At 47.4% G+C, this 23999-nt stretch overlaps 1 protein-coding gene across 1 annotated transcript; it reads left to right on the top strand.

Moving 5' to 3' along the window:
• The first annotated feature begins 1698 nt into the window (after window positions 1-1698).
• BARHL2 (BarH like homeobox 2) lies at window positions 1699-7124 on the top strand. Its single transcript, XM_049618824.1, has 3 exons — window positions 1699-2653; window positions 4498-4723; window positions 6485-7124. Exons 1-3 carry the CDS (start codon window positions 2011-2013, stop codon window positions 6795-6797), a joined length of 1182 nt encoding a protein of 393 aa, XP_049474781.1. The 5' UTR covers window positions 1699-2010; the 3' UTR covers window positions 6798-7124.
• The last annotated feature ends 16875 nt before the right edge of the window (window positions 7125-23999 follow it).

Here is a 23999-nt window from a genome sequence, read left to right on the forward strand (position 1 = left end):
TTGAATCATTCATTAGCACCTTATAATTACTCTGCTAATTAGGTTGACACGGCACTTAATCAGGAGTAATACGCCGTCTTGTCACTGGCACTTCCCATTACTCTGACATTCAACAAGAGACAGGTTGGAGACGTCCTAGAGAAAATAATGTAAGTTGATACCCTCCGACGAGGCGTCACAGTCAAGCCACGCTCCAGGTCCCAAGTGGATCCGCAGTGACTGTTTCCTTTCCAAATGAGCGGACGGATAGGTGGGGGGGCGGAAGGAGGGAGGGAGAGAGAGTGAGAGAGGAGAGAACGGGCTGGTGGCGAGGCGGAGTGCGCGCTGCGGACCCGCCACCTGGGTTCCTGAGCCCCGCTCCAGACTGACACTGCGGTGAACCATCGCCGCCCGCGCCGCTAGAGAACGCCTCGGGGCATTATTTACCCCGCTCAGGAGAAAGTGTCTGGCCAGGCATTTTTTTGCAGCACGGGCCCTGATTGGTGACCACACTTGGGTCCGCGGTTTTGAGCAGCAGGCCCCTTCCCCACCCCACGCCTCCCGTGAGTGCCGGGTGGATGCGTTCAACCCCCCTCGGAGGCCGGCCGCCCAGCAGGGCCACAGCCCGGGCCCCTGGTCTCTTTGGGGGCCAAATCGGAGGTCCGAGTCCATCGGCCCACCCAGCGGTCCGGCTGCTGGAGTTACACACTTTCCCGTGGATTCCTTCAGGGATCCCCTTCCTCTGCTCTCAGTGCCCTCGGACCATTTAAGCGCGTGTCTGGGGATGCTGCGAGGGCGGACGCGCTGGAGTCCAAAGGTAAGCCAGCCAGATTCCTTTTCCCTCACGGTCCTTTCTCTCCTCCCTCCCCGGATTTCGTTAGAAAACGGACACATCGTTGCTACTCTCTAGGTGGATTTTTTTGTTGTTGTTGTTTCTAATTTTACCCCCTTGGTTCCCCTCTCTAGTCTACCCCGGCTCTCCTCTCCTCTCTGCCTTTGCCCGCGCACGTGATTGTGGACACCGGCACCACCGCAGGACTAGGTGTTGGGCTTTGGGCTGCAGGCAAAGGGTTGAGCAGGTTTCTCAAAAGAGCAGCGGGGTCCGAGCCGCGCTCGCTGACGGGCTCGAGAGTCGCGCGTCCATTGGCTCCCAGTACGTCGGCGTCGCTTGCTCGCGCGGGCGCGGCCAATGGGAGCGCGGGGCCCGGCGCGCGGCCTCGGTGGCGGGGGCGCGGGCCCCGCGCAGCGCGGAGAGCGGCAGCAGTGGCCGTGACGTCACGTGAGGGGGTCGGCGCCGCCCGCTCGCAGCCGGATTACAAGCGAACGCGCCCGGCAGCGGCCGGAGTCGCTCGGCGCCGCGTCTCCGCCGCCGCCTCCTCCGCCTGCGCCTGCTCCTTCTTTTCCTTCTCTTCCTCTCCGTCCTGCGTGGCCGCGACCACTGCGGCGGCGTCTTCACAACTTTCCGAGAAAGTTCAGAAACTCGGCTCCAGAGCGGCCGAGTCGCCCGCGGCAGCCACCTCGGGGAGCTGCCCGGGATCTCCGAGGGCGCGCGCGACCGCCGGGGCTTCGAGGGCGCTGCACCTGCCAGGTCCGCCGCCGCCGCTGCCGCCTGGTGCCAGGCTGTGGGCAGACCCAGGCGGCGGCGGCAGCGGCGGCGGCGTCGGGGTCACCTCCTGCCGCCTGCGTCTTCGTCTGGGTCCCCTGCGCCGCCACCGCCTCCCGCACGTGCGCGGTGGTCCCTGGAGCGCAGGCTCCGTTCTTCCTCGACAATTTTTGTAACTTTCCCCCTCTGTCTCCCCTTCTCCCCTTCTCCTCACCCTTACTTTATGAATAAGGAAAACAAAAAGTGTCCAAAGTGTCCACCGATTGCCACCTCCCGATTATCCTTCCTTCCCTCCTCCGCCCCACTTTTTTGTTTTTTCAAAGCGGCGACAACATTGTTTAGTGTTTATTTTGTTTTACGATCGATAGCTTCCTTTGCTCGGTCGCGGCGGCTGCTGAGCGGCGAAGTGGCGCGGACCTCATGTAGAAATGACAACAATGGAAGGGGCCAGCGGGTCGAGTTTTGGAATAGACACGATTTTGTCCAGTGCCAGTTCGGGCAGCCCCGGCATGATGAATGGAGATTTCCGCCCGCTCGGCGAGGCCAGGACCGCGGATTTTAGGAGTCAGGCCACTCCGTCCCCCTGTTCGGAGATTGATACCGTAGGAACGGCGCCTTCTTCTCCCATCTCCGTCACCATGGAGCCCCCGGAGCCGCATCTGGTAGCAGAGGGGCCCCAGCATCACCACCACCTCCACCACAGCCAGCAGCCGCCGCCGCCGCCAGCCGCGGCCCCCACGCAAAGTTTGCAGCCTTCACCCCAACAGCAGCCGCCGCCGCCGCCGCCGCCGCCGCCGCCGCCGCCGCCGCAGCCACCGGCCCAGCAGCTGGGCCCGGCCGCCTCGGCCCCCAGGACTTCCACCTCTTCTTTTTTAATCAAGGACATCTTGGGCGACAGCAAACCTCTGGCGGCGTGTGCGCCTTACAGCACCAGCGTCTCCTCTCCCCACCACACCCCGAAGCAGGAGAGCAATGCGGCGCACGAGAGCTTCAGGCCAAAGCTCGAGCAGGAGGACAGCAAAACCAAACTCGACAAGCGGGAAGATTCCCAGAGCGACATCAAATGCCACGGTGAGTCGCGCCGCCTCGGCTGGCTGGCTGAGCCGTGTAGCTTCTGGTCCTCTGGTTCTCGGTCTCCCCTTCGGACCCCCGCGAGTCTCCGATGCGGGGTTACTCCGGGAGCTTCTGGGGCGATCGTGCCCGGGTCGAAAACTGCTAGCGGGAGGGAGGCCTGGGCGCGCGACTGGAGGACTCGTCCGAAGTTCGGTTTATTGTTACATTGCCACCTCTCAACCTCCCCGCAGTCCCACTCCTTTCTTTGTTTTACTTAATTTCAATGTATTAGGAATAGGGCGGAGGCGGAGGGGATCTGACGGGCATACTTTCATTGATAAAAGGGAAGTACTTGAGATTTTTCTAGCTGAGACCTTGGGGGTGGGAATGGGGGGAGGTGGGAGAGAGGAACGCGCTTAGCTAGCGTGGTGTTTAGGGGTGTGTGCAGAAAGAGTTTATTCTTTAATGTAAATTATTTCGTTCCCCCCCCCCCCCGCAGCACACCATATTTTCTGAACACCGTCACAGGAATCATCAGATTTAATGAGGGAAAATTTTCCGAGTTGAGTAACAAAGCAACTTTTTAAAATTAGATTGTGATTGATATAGGGAAGCCGATATGGTAAAAATTTATAGTTTTTCAGTTTTTAAAATACCCTTCTGACTCCATGGCCCCAACTGAATCTTTGTATTTTAGTAAGATTTTCGTCTCCCTGCAAGTAATTGGGAAGTGGCGCTTATGAAAATAAAATTGGATGGAATTTGGATTTATTTATTTTTGTAAAATCAGAAGATGGCAATTGAAACTGTCCTTCAACTCCCTTTTTCCATTTTCTACTCATACAATTTTATAAGGAAATGTTCTGGTCTTTGCATGACAAAAGAGTTTTAATGTGCCAGGAGAGTTATTTTTTTCCCTTACTAATAAGTTTATTGTTATTATTATTAACCTTTGCCATCTCTGGGAAAGATGCGTGCTGACTATCTGGAAGGTAGGATACTGGCTCCTCGGTTTACTATTATCACATTAGCATAATAGTGCCCAAAACAGATGTACAGTCTGGTCTGGCGATTTTTTGTGCACCAACCTCCCCAGTGGGTCAATTAGAGAGATTATTGTTCTTCCTGCAGGGAAGATCAAGGAGCGCAGCAAAAAACGGGTACAAACAGAGAGGGGCTGACATATCGATTTCCCAGCATTTCAGTAAAAAACCAAAGTTGACAAATAGAATCCGGAAATCTCTGGGCTGTCACCTGGATGGGCTCAGTGATTTTGAGCTCTGCTTGGTGTCTGGGTGACATATTCTCTCTGAAGCTTTACAAGACTCAATGCAAGCAACTGCAGAGAACTTGATTCCAACATTTGCCAAGTGCATCTGAAAAAGGAAAACAAGTGCCTGTAACTTTCAATAAACAGAAAAAGTGAAATGAAAAAGGTGTCCCTTCCTCAAAACAAAACAAAACAGAGTGGAAAGATCTTTTGAAAACTTCCAAATCAGGCAAAAATGAGGTCATAGTGAAAACGGTTAAGGAATAGGACAGCGCCCCCCCCCCAGTGAAGGAAACAATAACGAAAGGACCCTACTATATTGTAAAATATTGTTTTTTCTTTTTGACTTCCAAAGATGGGAAGATCAGACAACCTTTTAGAACCCTTTTAGGAGCGCCGCACAAAGTTCCAAACTCCTTGGCCTTGGTCTTCTTTCTTCATACTGGATAGGGTCCAAGTATGTGTGTGATGAGGGTGGCAGAGTATAGTCCCCTGAGACCAGCAGCTGAGTTGGGGATGTGGAAGTGTGTGCCAGGAAGGCATTTCCCCTTCCTATTCCACAGTACCTTACGGCTATGGGTTTCTACCATAGGAACAAAGGAGGAAGGAGACCGGGAGATTACAAGTAGCCGGGAGAGTCCCCCTGTGAGAGCCAAAAAGCCTCGAAAAGCCAGGACAGCTTTCTCTGACCACCAACTCAATCAACTGGAGCGTAGCTTTGAGCGGCAGAAGTACCTGAGTGTGCAGGACCGCATGGACCTGGCAGCTGCACTCAACCTCACCGACACCCAAGTCAAGACCTGGTACCAGAACCGCAGGTAAGGGAGGCTGTGGCAGGGAGCAAAGGCATCTGGCCATCTAGGTCATGACCATCGTGCCAATCTTCTCCCCTCCTGGCCCCGGGAGACCCCAGGAACTCAGAGGCCCCAGAGTGGGCCCTGGGGGTTGAGGGGGGGTGGGCTTCCAGGCTGGAACAGGGATTAGCCACATCCCCAAGGTGAGAGGGACCGATAGGCAGCTGGAGTTTGGAACATTTTGCATTGCTGAGTGTCTTAACATATGCTGCTTTCCCTCTCAAACCCCAGTGGCTGGAATCCACCCCCCCCTGCCCCCAAATCGATCAAGCCACACCTTCTCAAATTGAGACATCTGTGCAGCTGACACTCAGGCCTATAGAGCCCGTGCCGTGCACCCTTTGGGCCTGCCCCAGGCTGGTTCCGAATGTTTACAGCTGGCCACACAGCCTGGCTATTTCGGTCCGGGAGGAACTGCCCCACTGGCCTCAGCTTAAATGTCCTTGCCTCGGCTTATGAGGCAGCCGGCCAGGCATCCAGGCCGAGGGTCTGTCCCCTGTATTTGTCACCTCAGAGCCTGCCAGGAATCACTGCTTCTGTTGAAAGGAAATCAGGAAAGGGCTTGCGGGCCCTTGAAGTGTAGTGCGAGCCCAGGCAATCTGAGGCTGAAGTTATGCTGTGTTTCCAAGCCTGGCAGTTGTCTCCCTTGTCTCGATTTTTTTTTTTTTTATTTTGGTCTCCTCCTCTTCTCTCATTTGTCTTCTAATCGTCCATAAGTGTGGTTGGAAATGCCCATCCAGTTGTCATCTTTACCATAATTTTCTGTCTCATTACATACGGTTTCAGCCACCCTAATTCTGTCGGAAAACATTAGTGTCATTTGTAGCCAATTTAAAATGGGCGACATGTTTATTAATTTGGCTGAAGCTGCCGGGTACGGATGGCCCACCAGCCCTGAGTTCTTTCGTGGGGCATTTGAGCAAAGGCCTGATCGCCTCTTCTTCCTAGCGGGGTATGGTGGGGGAGGGAGGAGACTGAGAAGAGCTGATCACAGGTTTTAATTGTTACTCTCTCCCAGAGGAGAGAATATCTTGAAATGCATTTTTCCCCTCCTGAAATGGCCCCAAGGTACTGTCACCTTGGGAGAGTCCTCCCTCAAACCAATTCCATTTTGAAACCTTGCTGCCTCCCTTGCCCCAAGCCTCCCCCCCCCTCCGCCCCACCCGCTGTAAGGTCCTATCAGAATGGGGAGAGAGATGTATCTCCACAGCGCTGGGGGACTGAGAGGGGCTCAGGAGTCTCTGTGTCCCTTTGTTTATGGTTTCTACTCACTAGGCCTGGAGGAAGGGGGGAGGGGCAGAGAGTGGACACTCTGGGATTGTTGGGGGGGCCACTTGGGGAAAGGAATTAGAGGAGGAGGAGAAGACCCGCCTATAGAAAGAGTGGTCCCAGTTGGCCTTCAGGAAAGTTTCAGGAAGTAGCCTAATTATAAAGGGGGCAACAGCAGAGCAGAGGGTCAGGTAAAGGCAGCAAAGCTTGTAGAATTTCATTTATGAGTGTCTCAGATATTAAGGGTGTAATTTACAAAGTTGACTTGAATTTGGGTTACTCTGTGAGCAAGATCGTGGGGGAGGGGGCTAGGAGGTGCGGTTCATTCCTGGTTCTCAGAGCTCTCGGTTTTCCTGTCCCCCGAGAAAGAGAAGGCAGGAGAGGATGAGAGAAGGGGCCTTGGTGCCTGGACGGAGCCCACAGCGGCGGGGTGCCTGCACGCCTGCTTTTTTTCAGGACCAAGTGGAAGCGGCAGACCGCGGTGGGCCTGGAGCTGCTGGCCGAGGCGGGAAACTACTCGGCCCTGCAGAGGATGTTTCCGTCGCCTTATTTCTACCACCCAAGCCTGCTGGGCAGCATGGACAGCACCACGGCCGCCGCGGCCGCCGCAGCCATGTACAGCAGCATGTACCGGACTCCTCCCGCGCCCCACCCCCAGCTGCAGCGGCCCCTGGTGCCCCGCGTGCTCATCCACGGCCTGGGGCCTGGGGGACAGCCGGCCCTCAATCCCTTGTCCAACCCCATCCCAGGCACCCCGCACCCCCGGTGAAGAACGAGCGACTGACAGCGCCGCGGTCCTTTCCCCGTCCCCTCCCCGACCGGACAGCTGCCCCTCCTCTCCCCGCTCAAGGCCGAGAGGCCTCTCTCGATAGCGACCCCGGGAAGCAGGGAAGTGAGAGAAGAAGCCGCACACCAATGGGAGGGGGGGCCCCAAAGAGGAGCCAGCCCTCCACTCTCCATCTCCCCACCCCCAGAAACAGGGCTGGAAAGCTCCCCACAGCAGTGTGACTGGCGAAAATGCTGCCCCCACAGAAAGTGCGACCAGTAAGTGAAAACATCAACAAAAACAAAACCTCAAGTTCTTTTTAAAAATGACTTTACGGACAAGCAGGAGGGAGGGAGGGGGGAGGGGAAAGGAGGGAAGAAGGAAGGGCACGGAGAGGAAGCCGTAGGGGCAGAGAGAATTGTAGATGGACAGCCAGCCTCAGATTCGGAGGCACAGGGCGTTGCTGTGGACATTCCGTCTGCCCCAGAGAAAAGAGGAGGGTAACTGAGAACTTTGCACTGATTTCTCATGACCTTTTTTCTTTTGGAAAAGTGGCATGCTCCATAATATGAAAAAAAATGTACATTTGAAAGACTGAGTGATAAGTGATATATCATATTTATTATATGTTGTCCAAAAAAGAGTCACTTATATACGTTAGTAAAACATGATTTTTCTTTTCATGTCTTTTTGATTCAGTAAAATAAATGCTTAGACAAAAATATAGATTTTTTTGTGATTGAAAATTACAAAAATAAAGTTTATCTTTTTTTAACAAGCGATGAAATTCAAGGGAGCTGATTTTACTAAAGCAGAACGTACTATGATGAAATGCCTGACTTGGTTTAGGGGGAAAAAATCCCTCCCATCATATTAGGAATTTACAAAATCTGTAACGACTTTGGGTTGAGTTATATAAAAGCAGCTCCAGTTTTCACGCTGGTCTCTTCCGAGCCGTTATTTGATGTGTGAATTCCTTTCTTTTTAAGAGGATGATTTCAGAGCAGCCCGGGAGGCGGAGGAGGAAAAGTCTCCGCTTGTAGGCCGCTGGTGCTGGCTGAGTGGGGCGGCCAACTTCCCCCGCTCCCAGACTGCCGGGCAGCCGCGGTCTGTCGGCCCCTCCTCCTCCTTCTCCTAGGCTCTTCCCGGGGCAATGAGGGTCCCCAGCGCTGGGCTGCGGGCGGGTGGACGCTCCTCGGGCCTCGCAGCTGTTCTGCAGCCCGCAGCCCGGCGCCCACGCGGCGGGACAGCCTGCGAGCGGGCGGCTGCAGGGCGCGCAATTAGGACGCCCGGGGGACTCGGAGAGGCCCGGCTAACAAACCCTCGTTGCGGCTTTGATCCTTGCGTTCTCGTTCCCCAGCGGGCATCCAGCCCCCACCTCCGCGCCGCGCGCCGAGGCTCTTGTCCTAGTGAGTTTGTTGTGCTGGGATGCCTTGGAGCAGGAATCCAAGTCTGGCCACGACAGGCTTGCCAAGCTTTTTATCCGCACCCATGGATGGGTTGGGACCACAAAATGAGGGGCCCTGCCCAGAGGATGGAGGTCTCTGGGAGCGTGTGTGAACGGATGTGTAAATACTTGTAGCATCTCTGTGAGGGCTGCAGGTGCACCCCCTCCAGACTGGCTCCCCACCAGGCTCAGCACTCAAGACTATCTAAGGGAACAACAAAACAGGGGTTCAGTTCTAGGGCTGCTCCCACCTTCTGCAGCCCCAAGGGCATTTCCTGAGAGCCAGAGTTAGATCCCCCAGGTGGGTATTCTCATATCTCTAGCTTCACTCCTGCCCTGGTCCGTGTCAAAGGGACACACAGCCAGAACACATCCAGACCCATCCTCCAACTTTCTCTGATGTTGAACCTTAGTAGAGTTAAAAACATTTTTTAAAAAGTGGAGTGCTGTGGGAGTGTGGATTGGGGAGGGGTGGGAAGAAAGAAGGGAAGAAAGGGGTGAAATCCAGGAGGAAATTGCCTCAGGCGCCTTGATCAGTCTTTGGCTAATTAGGGAGTGGTTTGCAGATTTCTATTTAGCTCATCAATTTGCTTCAAAAGTGGTCTTGGTCTTGTTTGATTCTAACAAAAGGGTCTGGACTGGCCCTTCTCATTTTCTTCCTGCTGAGCTGGGGGCACACTCAAGATAGCTGGGTTGGGCTGGAAACTGGGCACCACTGTGTCCAGTGGGGAATGCCCAGTGCCTGGGCACTCTAGCAGACTCTCCTTGTTCCATCTTAGCTGCTGGTGGGTTTTACAGTCAAGTTTAAATGCCTCAAAAATAGTCTGCCTGGGCCTAAAAGGGCACTCTCCACGTCTTGCGGGGAGGGGGAGGAGAGGGGTGTGTGTACTACAGCTTTTGTCTGCACTGGCCCCGGGGCCAGTCAGCTTCGGGCACAAGAGGGACCTGGAAGTCACTGGAGTTCACACATCACACATTCCCTATGAAGAATGACCCCAGGTCCAGTTGGGAAAAACACATAAACAAACTTACAAATACAAGCAATGCCACAGCACCCATCTGCTACCAGCAGTCAGCCCGCAGCTCACCAGCCACTCTGCGGAGGAGCCTGCCTGTTGCCCCTTCGCTCTCAAGGCTGAACTTGGACTCCATAGGTGGACAATGCAGGGGGAAGCGCTATGTCTATACAGACCAAGTTTTCTTAATTAGCCTTATATTCCACTGCTGTTAGCCATTACTGGGGATCCCCCAGAGTCCTCCTAAATTTGCTTTTCATCAGAGTCATGTTTTCTTCAATCCCCTAAACTGGGGAGCTAAAAGTGTCAGTTCCCCTCTGAATTTGTTTTAGTTATTTCCTGTCGCATAAAAGTTGGCAAACTGGATATTAGGGATGGGTGTTGTTTCAGGAAGAAAACTGAGTGCTGGATTTCTTCTTTTCATTCTTTTCTTTCTGCTGCAGCACTGCCAAGGGCACTTCATCAGGTGCCCTTCTATCTAAATGTCCCCAAACTATGGCTTAAAAGTCAAATGCAAACCCATCGTTTTCCTCAAGAGGGGTCCTCTGTTCCTCTGTGCTTGTCCAACAAAGATGGGGGTTGGCTAAGAAATGAGGAGTGCAACCCTAGGTTTTCTGAAAAGCAGGAACAAAGATAACAGGCAAAGGTCTTTTCTCATGGGAGATCTGGAGTCAGTTATGGAAGCCCAGAGGACAGCTGTCCCTGGGAGCTGTGCTCCTTTTCTTTTTCCTTAGCTTCACTTGGTGTCTGAAGGGCACTCCACGGTTGGATTTTATTTGGATTTCGCCTTTGATTAAGGTGGGGACTGGTAAATCAGGGAATTGCAGTGGCAATCTTTGCTTCCTCCAGAAACCCAGGAAAACGAACTTGTTTCAGAGAGATGTTTACACACCCACAATGACCCCCTTAGATTTGCCCACTCCAATATCCGCTCTGGGACCACAGCAAACCTAGCAGAAATCTGTAGTCAGGTGAAGTAAAAAGTTAACTCCCCGGCCAGCAGCCAGCTAGTTTAGTCCAAGCCAGCAATTTTCAGTGAGTTGTAAAGTAACGATTGCAGCCTGTCTCTAGCCTCCAGCAAATATACCTACACCTTGTATCAGTTTATTTTTGCTCCACCCCTTAAAATGAAAGCCCACACATGGCAAATTAGACAGCGGATTTCCTCTGCTGCAAATAAAACCCACTTACCCTCAAACCAAGACTTCCCTCCTCCTTTCTCCCTGCCTTCTGACTCCTACCTAGGCAGCCCTTCCCCAGGAGTCTGCTGAATCCCACCTCCCCGCTTTAAACTGCAGCTTGTGAGTAGTTTGTTTTGTTACATTTTTTAACTTTCTAAAAATGTTTGGAAAAGCTCTCCCCAGGGCTAGGGAAACTTTAGTTCCTGTTAAGCCATGTGGTTACAAAAATACACTGGAAGAGAGCTGCTTAGTTTTCTAAAGAGCCAGGCACGGCTTGAAGTCAACAGGCTTGGAAAGAGATTGACTTTTCTCCACTGGTGGGAATGGGCAAGGGCAGGGTGGAGCCTCCAAGGGGATTGATGTTTCCTCCGTAGCTCGGAATCCTTAGTGTGGGAAAGCTGCCTGTTGCCTTGGCTGTTGGCTAGAGAGGTGCGGGCAGAGGGATGAGTAAGGGCTTTCCCAGGGTTTACCTCATGGGCCCTGGAAAGTGCTTCTGGGCTCCTTGAGTTTCCCACTAGGTCTTTGTCTTGTCCCACTTTCTTGGCTAGTTCCAGCCTTCCTCTCTACCACTTGATTGTTTCCCTGGAGCATGGCCAGAGCCCAGTGCCCCTTCCTTCTTACTTCTGGCAGGCTGAACACCCCCAGGGCCGAGTGGGGGGTTCGTGTGTAGAGTTGGGTGTGTGCGCTTTCAGAGAAAGGGAGGTGTCACTGGCCTCTTGCATTGGAAAAACAGGTCAGCTGCCTCAGGGCGGTGCGGTGACCCAGAAGGGACTTTGTTCCTCCCCTCCTTCCGGCTGAATTTTGAAGGTCTCTATCAGTCCGAATGTTACGGGGCGGACCGTCTTGGCCAACACTGCATTCTCAGTCTTTCCTCTCTGTCTCCTGGTCTCTTCCCCCGGGCCTCCCTCTCCTGAGTTCTCTCTCCTAGCACCACAGACAGCTCCCAGGGCGCGCGGTGGAGCGGAGAGCCGGGGGCTGATGGGTTCCCTGCAAAGCCTAGGCGACCGCAAGGGGCGCGCCGGGGAAGGGTCGACGGCACCAGCGGGGGAGGTCCGCGAGGTGATTACAAAGAGCCCTCCTGGCAGCGTTTCCTGATTAGCTCTAAGTCCAAACAGGGTCACATTCCAAAGAAGAAAATCTTCAGATCAATAAAGTAATTCAAAAACCCAAAGATCTCGGGGTAAGTAGTGCTCAGTGACAGATCAACTCTAAACCGTCCCTATTTAATAAGTTCTTAGTGGAAGCCGACTGGGGAGGAGTGGAGCCTCAGGTCTGTTGCTTCGAAGCCCTTGCGCCGCGGCCGCAGCGAGGTCGCCAGTGGAATCGCTCTAAATGGCACTTTTTACTTCCTTCGCTCGAGCTGCCCTGACTGCTCCGCGAACCGCCGCCTCGGCGGACGGAAGCCCGAGAGAAGCGTTCCCGAGGCGGCTGCCCAGCCGGGAGGGTGGAGCGAAAGGCCGGATCTCCACCGCGCTCTCACCCCGGTCCTCCTCCCGGGTGAGAGTCTCCCCGCTTCCGCTACTATCGGGTCCAGGACAGCGGGTCGCCTCCGCGGGAGCTCCACCAAAAGAAGAAGACCTTCCAGAGCGCGAGGTTGAACTTGATTTACGATAAAAGGGCTTTGTTACTTTGTGGAGCTGATGGATTCCCGCCCCCACCCGCCCCTATATCTGGCCGCCAGACTCGATTCTTTACTGCAGAGGCCCTAGATGTGGCGGTCCTCCCGCCTTCTGCTAACGATTCACACACACATTGCAGCCCGCGGTTTGAGCGGAGGTTCCTAAGGTCCGCGGCCGCGCTAGGGCTCCGCACCGGATCTCCCAGCGTGCGCGCCCCAGCCGAGATCCTGCGCTCCTCTGCCCCAGGACAGCCCCGCGGCCACAAGTCCCCGCGCCCGGTTACCGACCGTGTTTCAGGGAGGAATGCGTGCATTAGGACAGGGACCCTATAGAGCAGGGGCAGGAGTCCAGATGCTTTCACGATCCGTGCTTGGGCTGGGCCTACAGAGCAGGGCCCTTCTCTCACATCTCGGTGGACTCGGGAGAGATTATAAAGACTTCTCCTTTTCCGGTAATCATGTAAATCTTTGCCCAGGTGGGAGCTCATTTCTGTATCCCCTTTCCTTTCCTCCTCCCCTCAAAGGGCCTCGTGGCTGCAAACGACTGCCTCCTTCAGATTTTCCCTCAGTTCTTGAAGCCAACTCCTCTTTGTTGATTACCTGCCCCCTCCCCATTACAGTTAGAGGGATGGAATTGCTAAATGGAATTTAGAGCGGATAGAGACTTGCAGTGGCACGGATTACTTACATTTTGTAGGTTCCGGCACCCCTGGGGAGCCCCCAAAGAGCCTGGGGGCTGTAGGAAGCAGTGTTACAGGGTGCGCATCTTTACCTGAAATGGGAGGGAAAGTTATCTATAGAGTAATATGTAATTATAATGCCGCCTTAGGAGAGAGAAATTAGGCATTGGTGGTACCTTGATTCCCCACTCCTATGCTGCACCGTACCCACGATGGAAAACTAGTCTACATTCTGTCGACAAAAAAAAAAAAAAAAAAAAAAAAAAAAAAAGGCAAGCTCAAAATCGTCAAACAGATTAGTTTGGGAGTAGCAGAGGAACTGCAATTTGGGACATGATAACTGTAGCAAGCTACAGGCAAGCGTATTGAGGGTTTGGGGCAGGCTATATTTATGGGTAGAGAATGTAAAGAGAGGAGAGTTCAGTTAGAATCTTTTAAAATAAAAAAACAAATGGAGACCAGCTTTGAAAATTCCCTGAGCAGACAAAACCAGTCCAGTCATACAAATAAAGCTCAATTCAGCTTGTTTTGTAAGATCAACCAGACCTGGGTCATTTCTTGTTCATGTCTCTGGAAACCATAACCCCAAATTCCCCAAGGTTGATATGAAGTAACTCCTGACCAACTCTCTATCAACTTAAGAAAATTCCAACATTATCAGCTTTTTATAAATCAGGAAATTATGGGAAATCAGTCTCTCAGTCCCTAAATATTGTTTTCCTGAGGGCACACGTGTGAGATTTTACATTTTATATCCTCTGGTTCCATTTTAGTTTGAAATTCTGTTACATTTCCCCCTTTTGATCAAGATCTTTAATAGAAAGCACCATTGATCAGTTACGTCATTCAGGTGTTGCTTGTTAATTTTTGTCAAAGGTGGATTGCATTGTATGTCCTGTGAAGCCGAGGAGGACCGCCAGGTGTCATTTACCATGAAGCTGAGAAAGGCCATCCTCAGGAGTCTTGTCACAGGGAGGAGGGAAGTGATATGGAATTTTTTGGGCTCATTTGAGCAACAAGATGATTGAAAATTAAGAATTTCAGTTATATCCCTCTAAAGTGGACCATTTAGTTTCTGTGGTCAGTTGAGTTTCAGGAAAAGCCTTTGAAAGGAAAAAAAAATAGTATATACATTTGGGAAGAAGGCATTTGTACTAATACAAAATAGTAGAAATTTGATAAAAAAGATTAAACTGAGGACCAAAAGCCCACTGATAGCTATTGATTGAAATGCACCTCTCAACCATTTTCCCCAATTGCCTATGTTAAATAGATTGAAAATGTCCCAGGTTCTGGGAGCTTGGCCAACTTCTGCTAACAGCTTGATATTGTCTTTTGTTATTTTTAGTTCTTGCGTTATTTTCCCTGACTTATTGACATAAAAACAGCATTCTTCTCCAAGTAAGGTGCAGCTTCCCCCTGTGGGGCAGTGAGGAGGTTTAGGGCTCTGTGGTTTCATAGGATTACTTTCAAGGCTGTCTGTTTGGGTTTGTTGATATTCAAAAGCTTGAACAGAAGCATTGAAAGTGGTAGACATGACTATAGAAAAGATTGTGAATTGCTTTTTCAAGGTCTGCTACTCCCAGTCTAAGGAAAAAGAGCTCTGGCGAAAGCATGCCCCAAACCCTTTCTGTCTACCGTAGGGTTATAGGTAGGCAGCCACCCCAAATTATAACATTTCCAGTTCCAACATGTCCTTTTAGCTTGACAGGAGAAAGACCTCAGAGTAGGTATATAAGTAGTAGAGGGGAGAGTTTTTCTAATTTTGGCATTAGGGGTGAGGGTAATGATCCTACAACCTCCTTTCCAATTAAGGAGAAGTATAGAATATATGTTTCTTTCACACAAAAAGAAATACCCAGTGTATTCTAAGACTAAGGCATAATTGGTTCTCTTTGCCCAGATTCTTATTCCTGGAATGAAAGAGGGAATCTCACGATCAGAAATATGATCATTTATACAAAGTTCTTGACAATCTGGTTTATGAGCACTATGGGAATGGTTATGTAAGCATCTTAAATATCTATAGAAGTAGAAGAAAGTAGATTTGAAGACACAAGCGAACTGATCTAGCATAAGTAAGGTTTTGTTGGACATCTGGAAGATATCTAGGGAAAAAGTAAGTTTCCACCATTCATCAGATTCTTGGTTAACTCCCAGTGAAATACCACTGAATGAGAACACATTAGCTTCCCATTTTCTGGCATTATTATGGCTTTCATTGCCCCACCGTTGAGATATATTAATGGAGGAGATGATATAGTCTTCTGGACGCCAAATAGGGAGGGAGTTCATGTGGATTTGGATCATATAAAATAGTATGGTCACAAATATTTAATGGGAGATATCCTAGAATTTTGCCATTTCTGTCACTGTTTGTGAAACATAAAGAAAAATTCTGCGTAAGAGTCCAGACCTGAGTGAGAGATAACCCTTTATGAGTGGGTAGCACACAATGGAAAACCATAGTATTTGGTACCAGTCTTCTAGAAGGAATAACATGTGTGGTCTCAAAGGTACCAAAGGAAAATCTTACATTTTTTACCAGATTGGTTTTCTTTTCTTTTCTTTTCTTTTCTTTTCTTATTTTATTATTTAAAACTTTTTTTAAATGCTTATTTATTTTTTGAGACACAGAGAGACAGAGAGACAGAGACAGAGCATGAGTGGGGGAGGGGCAGAGACAGAGAGAGGCAAAGAATCAGAAGCAGGCTCCAGGCTCTGAGCTGTCAGAACAGAGCCCTATGCAGGGCTCAAACTCACAAACTGCAAGATCATGACCTGAGCTGAAGTTGGACGCTTAACTGACTGAGCCACCCAGGTGCCCCTTTACCAGGTTGGTTTTGTTATCTAAAGACAGCAAAGATAAAGACAGTGGCCAGGCCACCAATTCAGGTTCATCATGAGTAATACTTGGTCTGGCACAAAAACTAAGGAAAGAACAATTAAAAGCCTGAATGATCTGATTCAACAAAACAGAGAGTAATTAAAAACAAACAAACAAGAAAGTTATATAGGCCTGATACGCATATCTTGAGTAAGCTGTCTACTTCAGATGCCATCTGCTTCAGTTCCTACAAATTTTCAGTCTCAGATCACCAGTTGGTGTACAGCTTCATTCAGATTTGGGGTATTTCTTTAGATGTGGTGTATGAATCCCAGATATCTATTCCTTGAGGTCTGGCTGCACAGAGATTAATTAATACCTGGTAGGGACATTTTCAGCAAGGTTGAAGAGAGTCTTTTTAGCGATGTCTTTTCCAATAGACAAAATCTACAGACTAAAGGTATGATGTTTGACGTCTTCATCTCCAGAGAGCGCTCCATGGAAAGACTGTTCTACCAGAGTATGATTATTTTCTATGGACTTCATTGGGTGTTTGCAAAATTAACGTATACACCTCTTTGTTAGTTTGGGTTAAAAGAAGCAGGGACTAAGTGCATTGGCTATCCTGTAATTATTTTAAAATGTGAAAGTTTATGCATCCAAAAGAAAGTAGGTCTAAGATTTAGAAGGATCAACAGCAATGCTTTTGCCCAAGGTATTTGGATGGTTTCCACTAATTTAGCTGAGTCAATAATTCCATTTGTATGTTAGACCAGTCCTGAATGTTGAGGACAACAAACACAATGAAAATGTTGCAGAATTGAGCAGACAGCACAGGCTTGTTGAAGTATTTGGCCAGTAAAATGAATTTCCCCATTACTATGAAGACCAAGGGGGAAATAATCTTTTCCAATAGGATTTTAGCTGCAGACGAGTCACCTGTCTACATGGGAAATCTTCAGTCCAGTGTGAAACCATGCAAACCATTACTGGAATGCACTTATATCCATGAGATGGGGGCAGTTGTATGATATCCGTTTGTCAAGCCTCAAATGGTCCACTGGGTAAACTAAAATGTCTAGGGGCGGTATGGATGAGTTTCCTTGGGTTAAATTTAGGACAGGTGGAACAAGAAAAAAAAAAACTTTTTTTTTGTGTCTTGCAGATGTTTCCCACCATTATTGATTCATGAACTTTATCATTTTATCAGTTGACCAATGATTTAATTCATGTATGATAGTTAATAATGGAAATTTTAGATTTTCTGGCAGGACTGGTTGTCAGAAACCAGAATTTCTTTTCTTCATGATACCAATAGCCTTTACACCTCGATTTATTTTTTATTTTTTATTTTTTTTATGGGCTAATTGTTGTATATCTCTTAGGTTGTCACCAGAGGAAGTAGTTTTCTGGACCGTGATAGAGGTTTGCTCTATGGATCCTGTAAGAGCAGCATTTTTTGCAAAGACATCTGTGAGTGGTTTCCTTTGGCTTCCAGAGAGTCAGACTTAGAATGCCCAGGGCCTTTAATAATAGCCAGAACTGCTGGCAGGAGTATAGTATCTAATAAATTTTGGACACAAGGACAATTTTTAATGTTCATTTATTTTTGAGAGAGACAGAGACAGAATGTGAGTGGGTTGGGGGCAGAGAGAGAGGGAGGCACAGAATTTGAAGCAGCCTCCAGGCTCTGAACTGTCAGCACAGAGCCTGACGTGGGGCTCGAACTCAGGAGCTGTGAGATCATGACCTGAGCCGAAGTTGGACGCTCAACCGACTGAGCCACCCAGGTGCCCCACAAGGACAATTTTTAATTTTGTCTTTGCTGGAAGGAAGGAAACTTTGTTGTTTCCATAACATTCCAAAATAATGGGCTAGTCTGAAAGTATATTAACTGTTAGTATAGATGTTTGTAGATTTACCCTTAGCTAGAGTACATGCTTGAGTAAGAGCATGTAATTCAGCTTGTCGGGCTGAAACAGCCAAAGGTAAGTGTGCAGCCTCAATGACCTCAAAAGGTGTTGATAATGCACATTTAGCACACTATTTACCATTTTCATTTATCAGGTAAGAGCTATCAGTAAACCATGAGAAATCAACATTTGCCAAGGAGGTTTCTTATAAGTTATCAGGAGAGGTTAATGATCTGTCGAAGTCAAATAGTCATAGGGACTTGACTCATGAAATAAGGATGAGGAGTGGCAGGGTTGAGATTGATACAACAAACAGTGATATGAGGGGAGGTTAGCAAGAAAATTTTATAAAAGATGGCTTAATGCAAAGTGTTGGGTGTGGCTTGAGTTCTAGAGAGCTTTGATAGCATGAGGTAAAAGGCTGTCAAGGAGGATCCTATAACTATTTCTTCAGTGGCCTTTCCCAGAAGTGACAGCTCTAAGGCATGGAGTGTGGGGTTGTGGGATCTAATGTTGGCTGTAATAACCTAGAGTTTGGTGTGGTAGCCTCCGTTTTTTTGGGTAAGTACTCTGGGGGTATTTCCCTCCTTTTCAAATACAAAAAGGAGAAAAAAAGGTAGTTGATAGTTTTGATATCCAAGGACAGGTAGATTCATTAAGATTTATTTCAAGGTTTTGAAAGCCAATTCATCTTTGTTTTCCTAGGTAATAGGGTCAGGTTTAGTAGTTTTTAATAAGACACATAGGGGCTGGGCCATTAAGAAGTTTGGAATCCGATTGCAACAATAACTAGCTCAAGAAAGCTCTGTAACTGACATTTGGTTTTAGGTTTTGGGAAACTCGAGTTGCCATGAGGTCTACCAGGGCCTAGATGTAACCCTTGTTTTGAGATTAAATGTCTTAAATATCTGGCTTGAGTTTGAACAAATTGCAACTTTTTCTTTGAGACTTTGTTTCCCTTAGTGGTAAGAGTTTTAACAGGCAAATATTGTCTTCTTGTGAGGAGACCTTAGAAGGTGAGCAGAGAAGTAAATAGTCTACATATTATAGTAAGGTGGAATCTCCAGAAAATTTTATTTTGTCTAAGTCAGCTTTTAAAATTTGTGAGAAGTATAGAGGACTTTTAGTATTCAGTACTGTCCAGGTATACTCTTATCCTTCCCAAGTAAAACCAAAAAGATATTGGTTAGCCTTATTGATTAGAATACTAAAGAATGCACAGCATAAGTGGATTACAGTGAAAATTTTGCTTTTGGTAGGGATGGATGCCAATAATGTATGGGGATTAGGGATTACAAAATGGCAGGGAATAACAATGTTATTATGTATTGCTCAGAGATCTTGGACAAATCTCTATTCTTGACTATTCGGTTTTCTTACAGGTAAAATAAGGATATTAAAAAGGCTGGCACAAGGAATAATAAATCCCTGTGCCTTTTAGCCTTCTATGATAGGTTTTTATGTGAAGCTTCCTTGTTCATAGGTATTGGCTAATTTGGGGGAGAGGTTTTGAGGGGTCAATTTGGATCTTAAGGGGGAGGGGGGCACTATGAATTCTACCTATGTCTGTAGAGGACTTTGCCCATAGAGTAGGGGACACTAAATCTAATAATGGAAATGAGTCTGAAATTTGATCTTTACTGGTTTGTAAAGTACATGTGAAAGAAAAAGGGTTTGGAATTTATTGGGGATTAGGCTCAAGGGATTTTAGTTCAGGAGATTTGAACTCAAAAGTTATTTCTCATTTTCAAGAGAAAGAAATCTTATCCTAATAAGTGGTCAGGAGCAGATTCATTGAAGAGAAATGGATGTTTATCTTGCAAAGGTCCCAAACAAAGAGGTATAGGTTTAGAAATAGGGACATATTGTAGTTTACTTGAGATTCCCACGATTTGAGTAAATGTATTACTCTGAGGGAAGACCTGTTTAATTGTAGAGGGGTTGACCACTGGTAGAATAGCTCCTGTGTTGATTAATATTGTAAGGGGTTGGTTCCCAATCTGGAGAGTAGTTCCCCCAGCCTATTGAATGGTAGAATGAACAGTCATTGTGTTTCTTCAGAGTCCCATCATTGGGATGAGTCTGGCCCCGGGCTCATGGAAGGCTGTAGTTGTCTAGAGCTTTTTTATTTGTAGCAATCCTTTCTCCAAAGGCCAGGGTTTTTGTTGTTGTTGTTGTTTGTTTGTTTGTGTGAATAATGACAGAGTTTCATAGAGAGAGTTTGTGAGATTCCATCTTTTGAAATTGGAAATTTAAAATTTTATTTGCTGTTGGTTTGGATTTGCCTTTGTTTTCGATTCATCTTCTAGGGTGCAGGCTAACTGATGAGCCAGATTGACAAGATCAGGGATATACATTGTTTCCCAGTCTACACAGGTTCTATTGACTAACGGATAGATCTCTGTTTAAGCCATTTATAAACATTGAATAAAGGCCACCCTGAGTCAACACCTCTAGGGAGTCCAGAATTTAAAATAAATGTGGAGTCTGCTGTAGCAATCATGAACAGATTTGGCAGGCTTTTGGATGCATGCCTGAATTTTGCTCCAGTCTACTGGTTTAGGGAGAGCCCTTGGGATGGCAAGATGCAGCCATTTGGCTATGGCATGAGCTTAGTTGTATAAAAGAGCTGGTGGCTGAGTTACTTGGAATTCTAAAGATTGTTCAGGACTTTCCACATTAGCAGTTTTCATCCAATGCTGGGCTTGACTTTCTCCAACAAACACATGGACTAATTGACAAAGATAGAAGTGAGGTTGATAAGTTTGAATTACAATGTTGACTTTTTCTGCAAGTCTATGAGGATCCTCGGTTACCCTGGGAAAATATTTTACTATATATAGCTCTAAGTTCAGATTTGGTGCATGGGACATAAGAAATTAATGGTTTAGCTGGATCCTCAGAAGACCTAATTTTAAAAGGCAGAGTTTTAACAGACTTGGTTGGTAACGTTTCAGCAATAGAGAAGAAGGGGAGTTCAGATAAAGGAAAGGGTTAGAAGAAGACAGAGGTGAATCTAGAAGAGGTGGAACAACCTGGGGCCTGGGCCAGTGTTGCCAAGGAAGAGGCTTCAGATTTTTTCTCAAATCGTCTTCCAGTAGTTTATTTGCTTCAGTTACTTAGAAATAGTATTTTGTAAAGAGGCAATTTTCGAATCCTGTATACGTTCAGAAGCCTCCAGGTACCAATTAAAATAGCTATCCCATTCCGATTGTTTAATTCTATTCCTGCAGTCTTCTAATTTAGTCTGGAAAAAAGCAAGTTTGGGGAGATTGGAAGTTCCCCATAATAGGCACTGAAGTTCTAAATTACCTTTAGTAAGATTGGTCAATTTAGTTAAAAATGCGCATGAGGAGAGGCCATAATTTTTTCACATAAAACCATCCAGGGTCCCTGAAGGAGGGCCACCCTTAGTGCATTTAGATGACTGGGGTCCTGTGTCTCAGAGGTTTCCTTGAGAGCAACAGAAAACAATACTCTTAAATAGCCTGATGGGTATGCTTTCAGGGTTGGGAGTTTCAGGGCTGGGAGTTGTGTTTTGTTTTATGATGTGCCTTTCACGGGATACCCTTTTTTTTCTCCCCTGGCAGATGGCCTTTGCGCTAGCTGTCTGACCCATGACCAGGTGTCCCCTTGTTGCATGGAAATTGTGTTGCATTTGGCAGGCAAACTAATGTCAACCTGGACTGTCCCTGACCACCTTATCCTTTCAGGGGAGTCTGTTGCTTCCGAGACCAAAGTCTTTGAAACGAGGTGGCAACCACTCTAGTATAATTTATTTGCTCAACCCATGCCCACTAATATCATGTTTAAAAAAAATTGTTTTGCTCTTAAGAATTCCAAAGAAACTATACTGAAATTCTAGTGTGCTTCTAATAACACAACGAACGAGTATTTACCAAAAGGGACAAAGCTTTTAAACAGATCCCGAATAAAGTCAGAGAGCTCAACCAAAGGCAAGGAGCTTGGAATCCAAGAAAAGACTTCACTAAATTGAAAGGAGACAATGACCCGCAGAGGTAATAAATGTAAGGGACTCCTTGTGGGTACCTCGCTGGATTCCAAGGGTTGTTCTTTGAGGGTTGACTCCTTTGGATCCTACTTCTGATGTCAAGGAATGTCAACTGAAAAATGAGGTAAACTGAGTCAAGCTCAAAATTGTCAAAAAGATGAGTTTATTTGGGTATAGCAGAGTAATTGGAATTCAGGACTTGCAAACTGTACCAAGCTACAGGTGAGCGTGCTGAGGGTCTGGGACAGGCTGTATAAATGGGCAGGAAATGTAAAGGGGGGAGAGTTCAGTTAGAATCTGTTAAAGTAAAAAACAAACAGAAACCAGCTTTGAAAATTCCCTGAGCAGACAAAACCAGTCCAGTCATACAAATAAAGCTCAACTCAGGTTATTCTTTAAGATCAACCCAACCTGGGTTATTTTTTGTTCATGTCTCTGGAAACCATAAGTAAATTTTTCTCTGAGGTTGATATGAGGTAGCTCCTGACCAGCTCCCTGTCTTGAAAGATAATCCCAACATTACCAGCTTTCTGTAGATCAGGCATTTACGGGAAATCAGTCTCTCAGTCCTTAAGTTTATTTTCCTATGGGCACTTGAATGAGATTTCCCATTTTAGATTCTCTGGTTCCATTTTAGATCAAAATTATTTCATAATTTAAAAGCCAACTTGTTGATAGTGTTAGGAAAAGGCTATGGAAGTCAGAGCTACTTCCTGCTGAAGGGAGGCTAAGCTTGATGTGAAAGTGGAAGTCTTCCAGGTGAACAGATCACAGTAGGTCTTTTTTTCTGTAGAGAGGTTTCTGGTTGTGTGAACTGCTATGAAATCACTCATTTCTTTTCTTTTTTTCAAGTAGGCTCCACACCCAGCGTGGAGCGTGAACTCATGGCACGGAGATCAAGAGCTGAGCTGAAATCAAGAGTCGGATGCTTAACCAACTGAGTCTCCCAGGTGTCCCTAAATCACTTGCTAATAATCTAATTCAAAGCTTTTGATTTTCTAATAGTTCTCATTTGAGAAAATTGGCATGTCATAATTTCTGAAAGATCAAATGATGTTTGCTAATAGACTGAAGGAGCTGATTGCCCAACTTCCTCTTGTATCACCTCCTACTTCCCCAAGCTGGGCATCTGCAGGTCATTGGGCAGGAAAGTCCTAGCCTAGATATCAACAAAGAGAGTTGTCCACTGAAAACAAAACAAAAGAAAACAAAACCTCACATTGTTATTCACCTGTTCCATTTCCTACAAACTATTCTATTTTGTTTTATTTTTAATGTTTATTATTTGTGAAAGAGAGACAGAGCATGAGCAGGGGAGGAGCGGAGAAAGAGGGAGATACAAAATTGGAAGCAGGCTCTAGGCTTTGAGCTGTCAGCACAGAGCCTAACATGGGGCTTGAACCCACAAACTGTGATCATGACCTGAGCCGAAGTCCCAGGCTTAACTGACTGAGCCACCCAAGTACCCCCTCCCCACAAACCGTTCTAGTAATGGAAGCTTACCAAATCGTTTCCATTAAGAGGATTTCAAAGAGACTCCTACTTCCTCACCAGACTTGAGTGACCACATTGTGGGATTACATGAAACATACTCATATGTAAATAAATGTATAATTGTCACATAATCTTTCATTGCTATGCATCAATAGATTTAACCAGAAAGTCACATTAAGCCCAAATGAATAAATGCAGGCATGGGATGTTTAATTTTGTCTTTCTTCTTTTCCAGATTGCTTTAGAAATTTCTGGCAATCCGTATTTTGGAATCCTCCACGTTATTCTCTAGATTTATGTTATAGCCTATTATCAAGAACCAATTGTTTGCAGCTGGAGATAGCTCCACCCATTCCCATCATGTGTCAGCCTTCTGCTGCCCTCCCCCTCCCACCCGTGTCCACTCAGAGTGCAGGAAAGAAAGCAGCTGCCCAATCACTTGGGTTTCCGGGTTTCCTTTGACTCTGCTTACTCTTTGCTAGTCATTCAGTCCCCGGGTGGAGTTTTCCCAGGTCGGCCCGGCTGCAGAGACCCTGCCCAAACTTGTTATTTTTTTTGTCAACTTCTCTCTTGTTACCATTTTTGGTAACCTTTCGCCCCTGACGGTGCCTAAGGGTTGACATTATGCAGCTCTGCACATGTTACCATGCATCCTGTGGCCTAATTATCCCCAAAGAAGGTATAATTAGTTTCACTTGTGGAAAGTGCTCCCACGAAGATATTTATTAGGGTAGGATTCGATTAGAATTTATATAAACACCAAGACTTTCCCACCCCGTTTAGTAAAGCAATAACGACTACTTTCATTTCAGGAATTGGTAATAGACATGCTGGCCAGGAATCTGGTGAGGAGTGTCAGGTGAGTGAATTCCAGAGCGGAAAGCCCTGGCCTGCCTGGAGACTTTTAAAAAGGCGTAGGTTCGTAGAGTCTATTCTGCCCGCCATTCTCACTCAGCTTTTATCCTCTGATTTTTGCTTTGCCATTTTATATGTCTGGGATGTTTTTAAGGGGCGAAG

The sequence above is a fragment of the Panthera uncia genome, assembly GCF_023721935.1.
Source record: "Panthera uncia isolate 11264 chromosome C1 unlocalized genomic scaffold, Puncia_PCG_1.0 HiC_scaffold_4, whole genome shotgun sequence".
In the NCBI taxonomy this organism is placed as follows: Eukaryota; Metazoa; Chordata; class Mammalia; order Carnivora; family Felidae; genus Panthera; species Panthera uncia.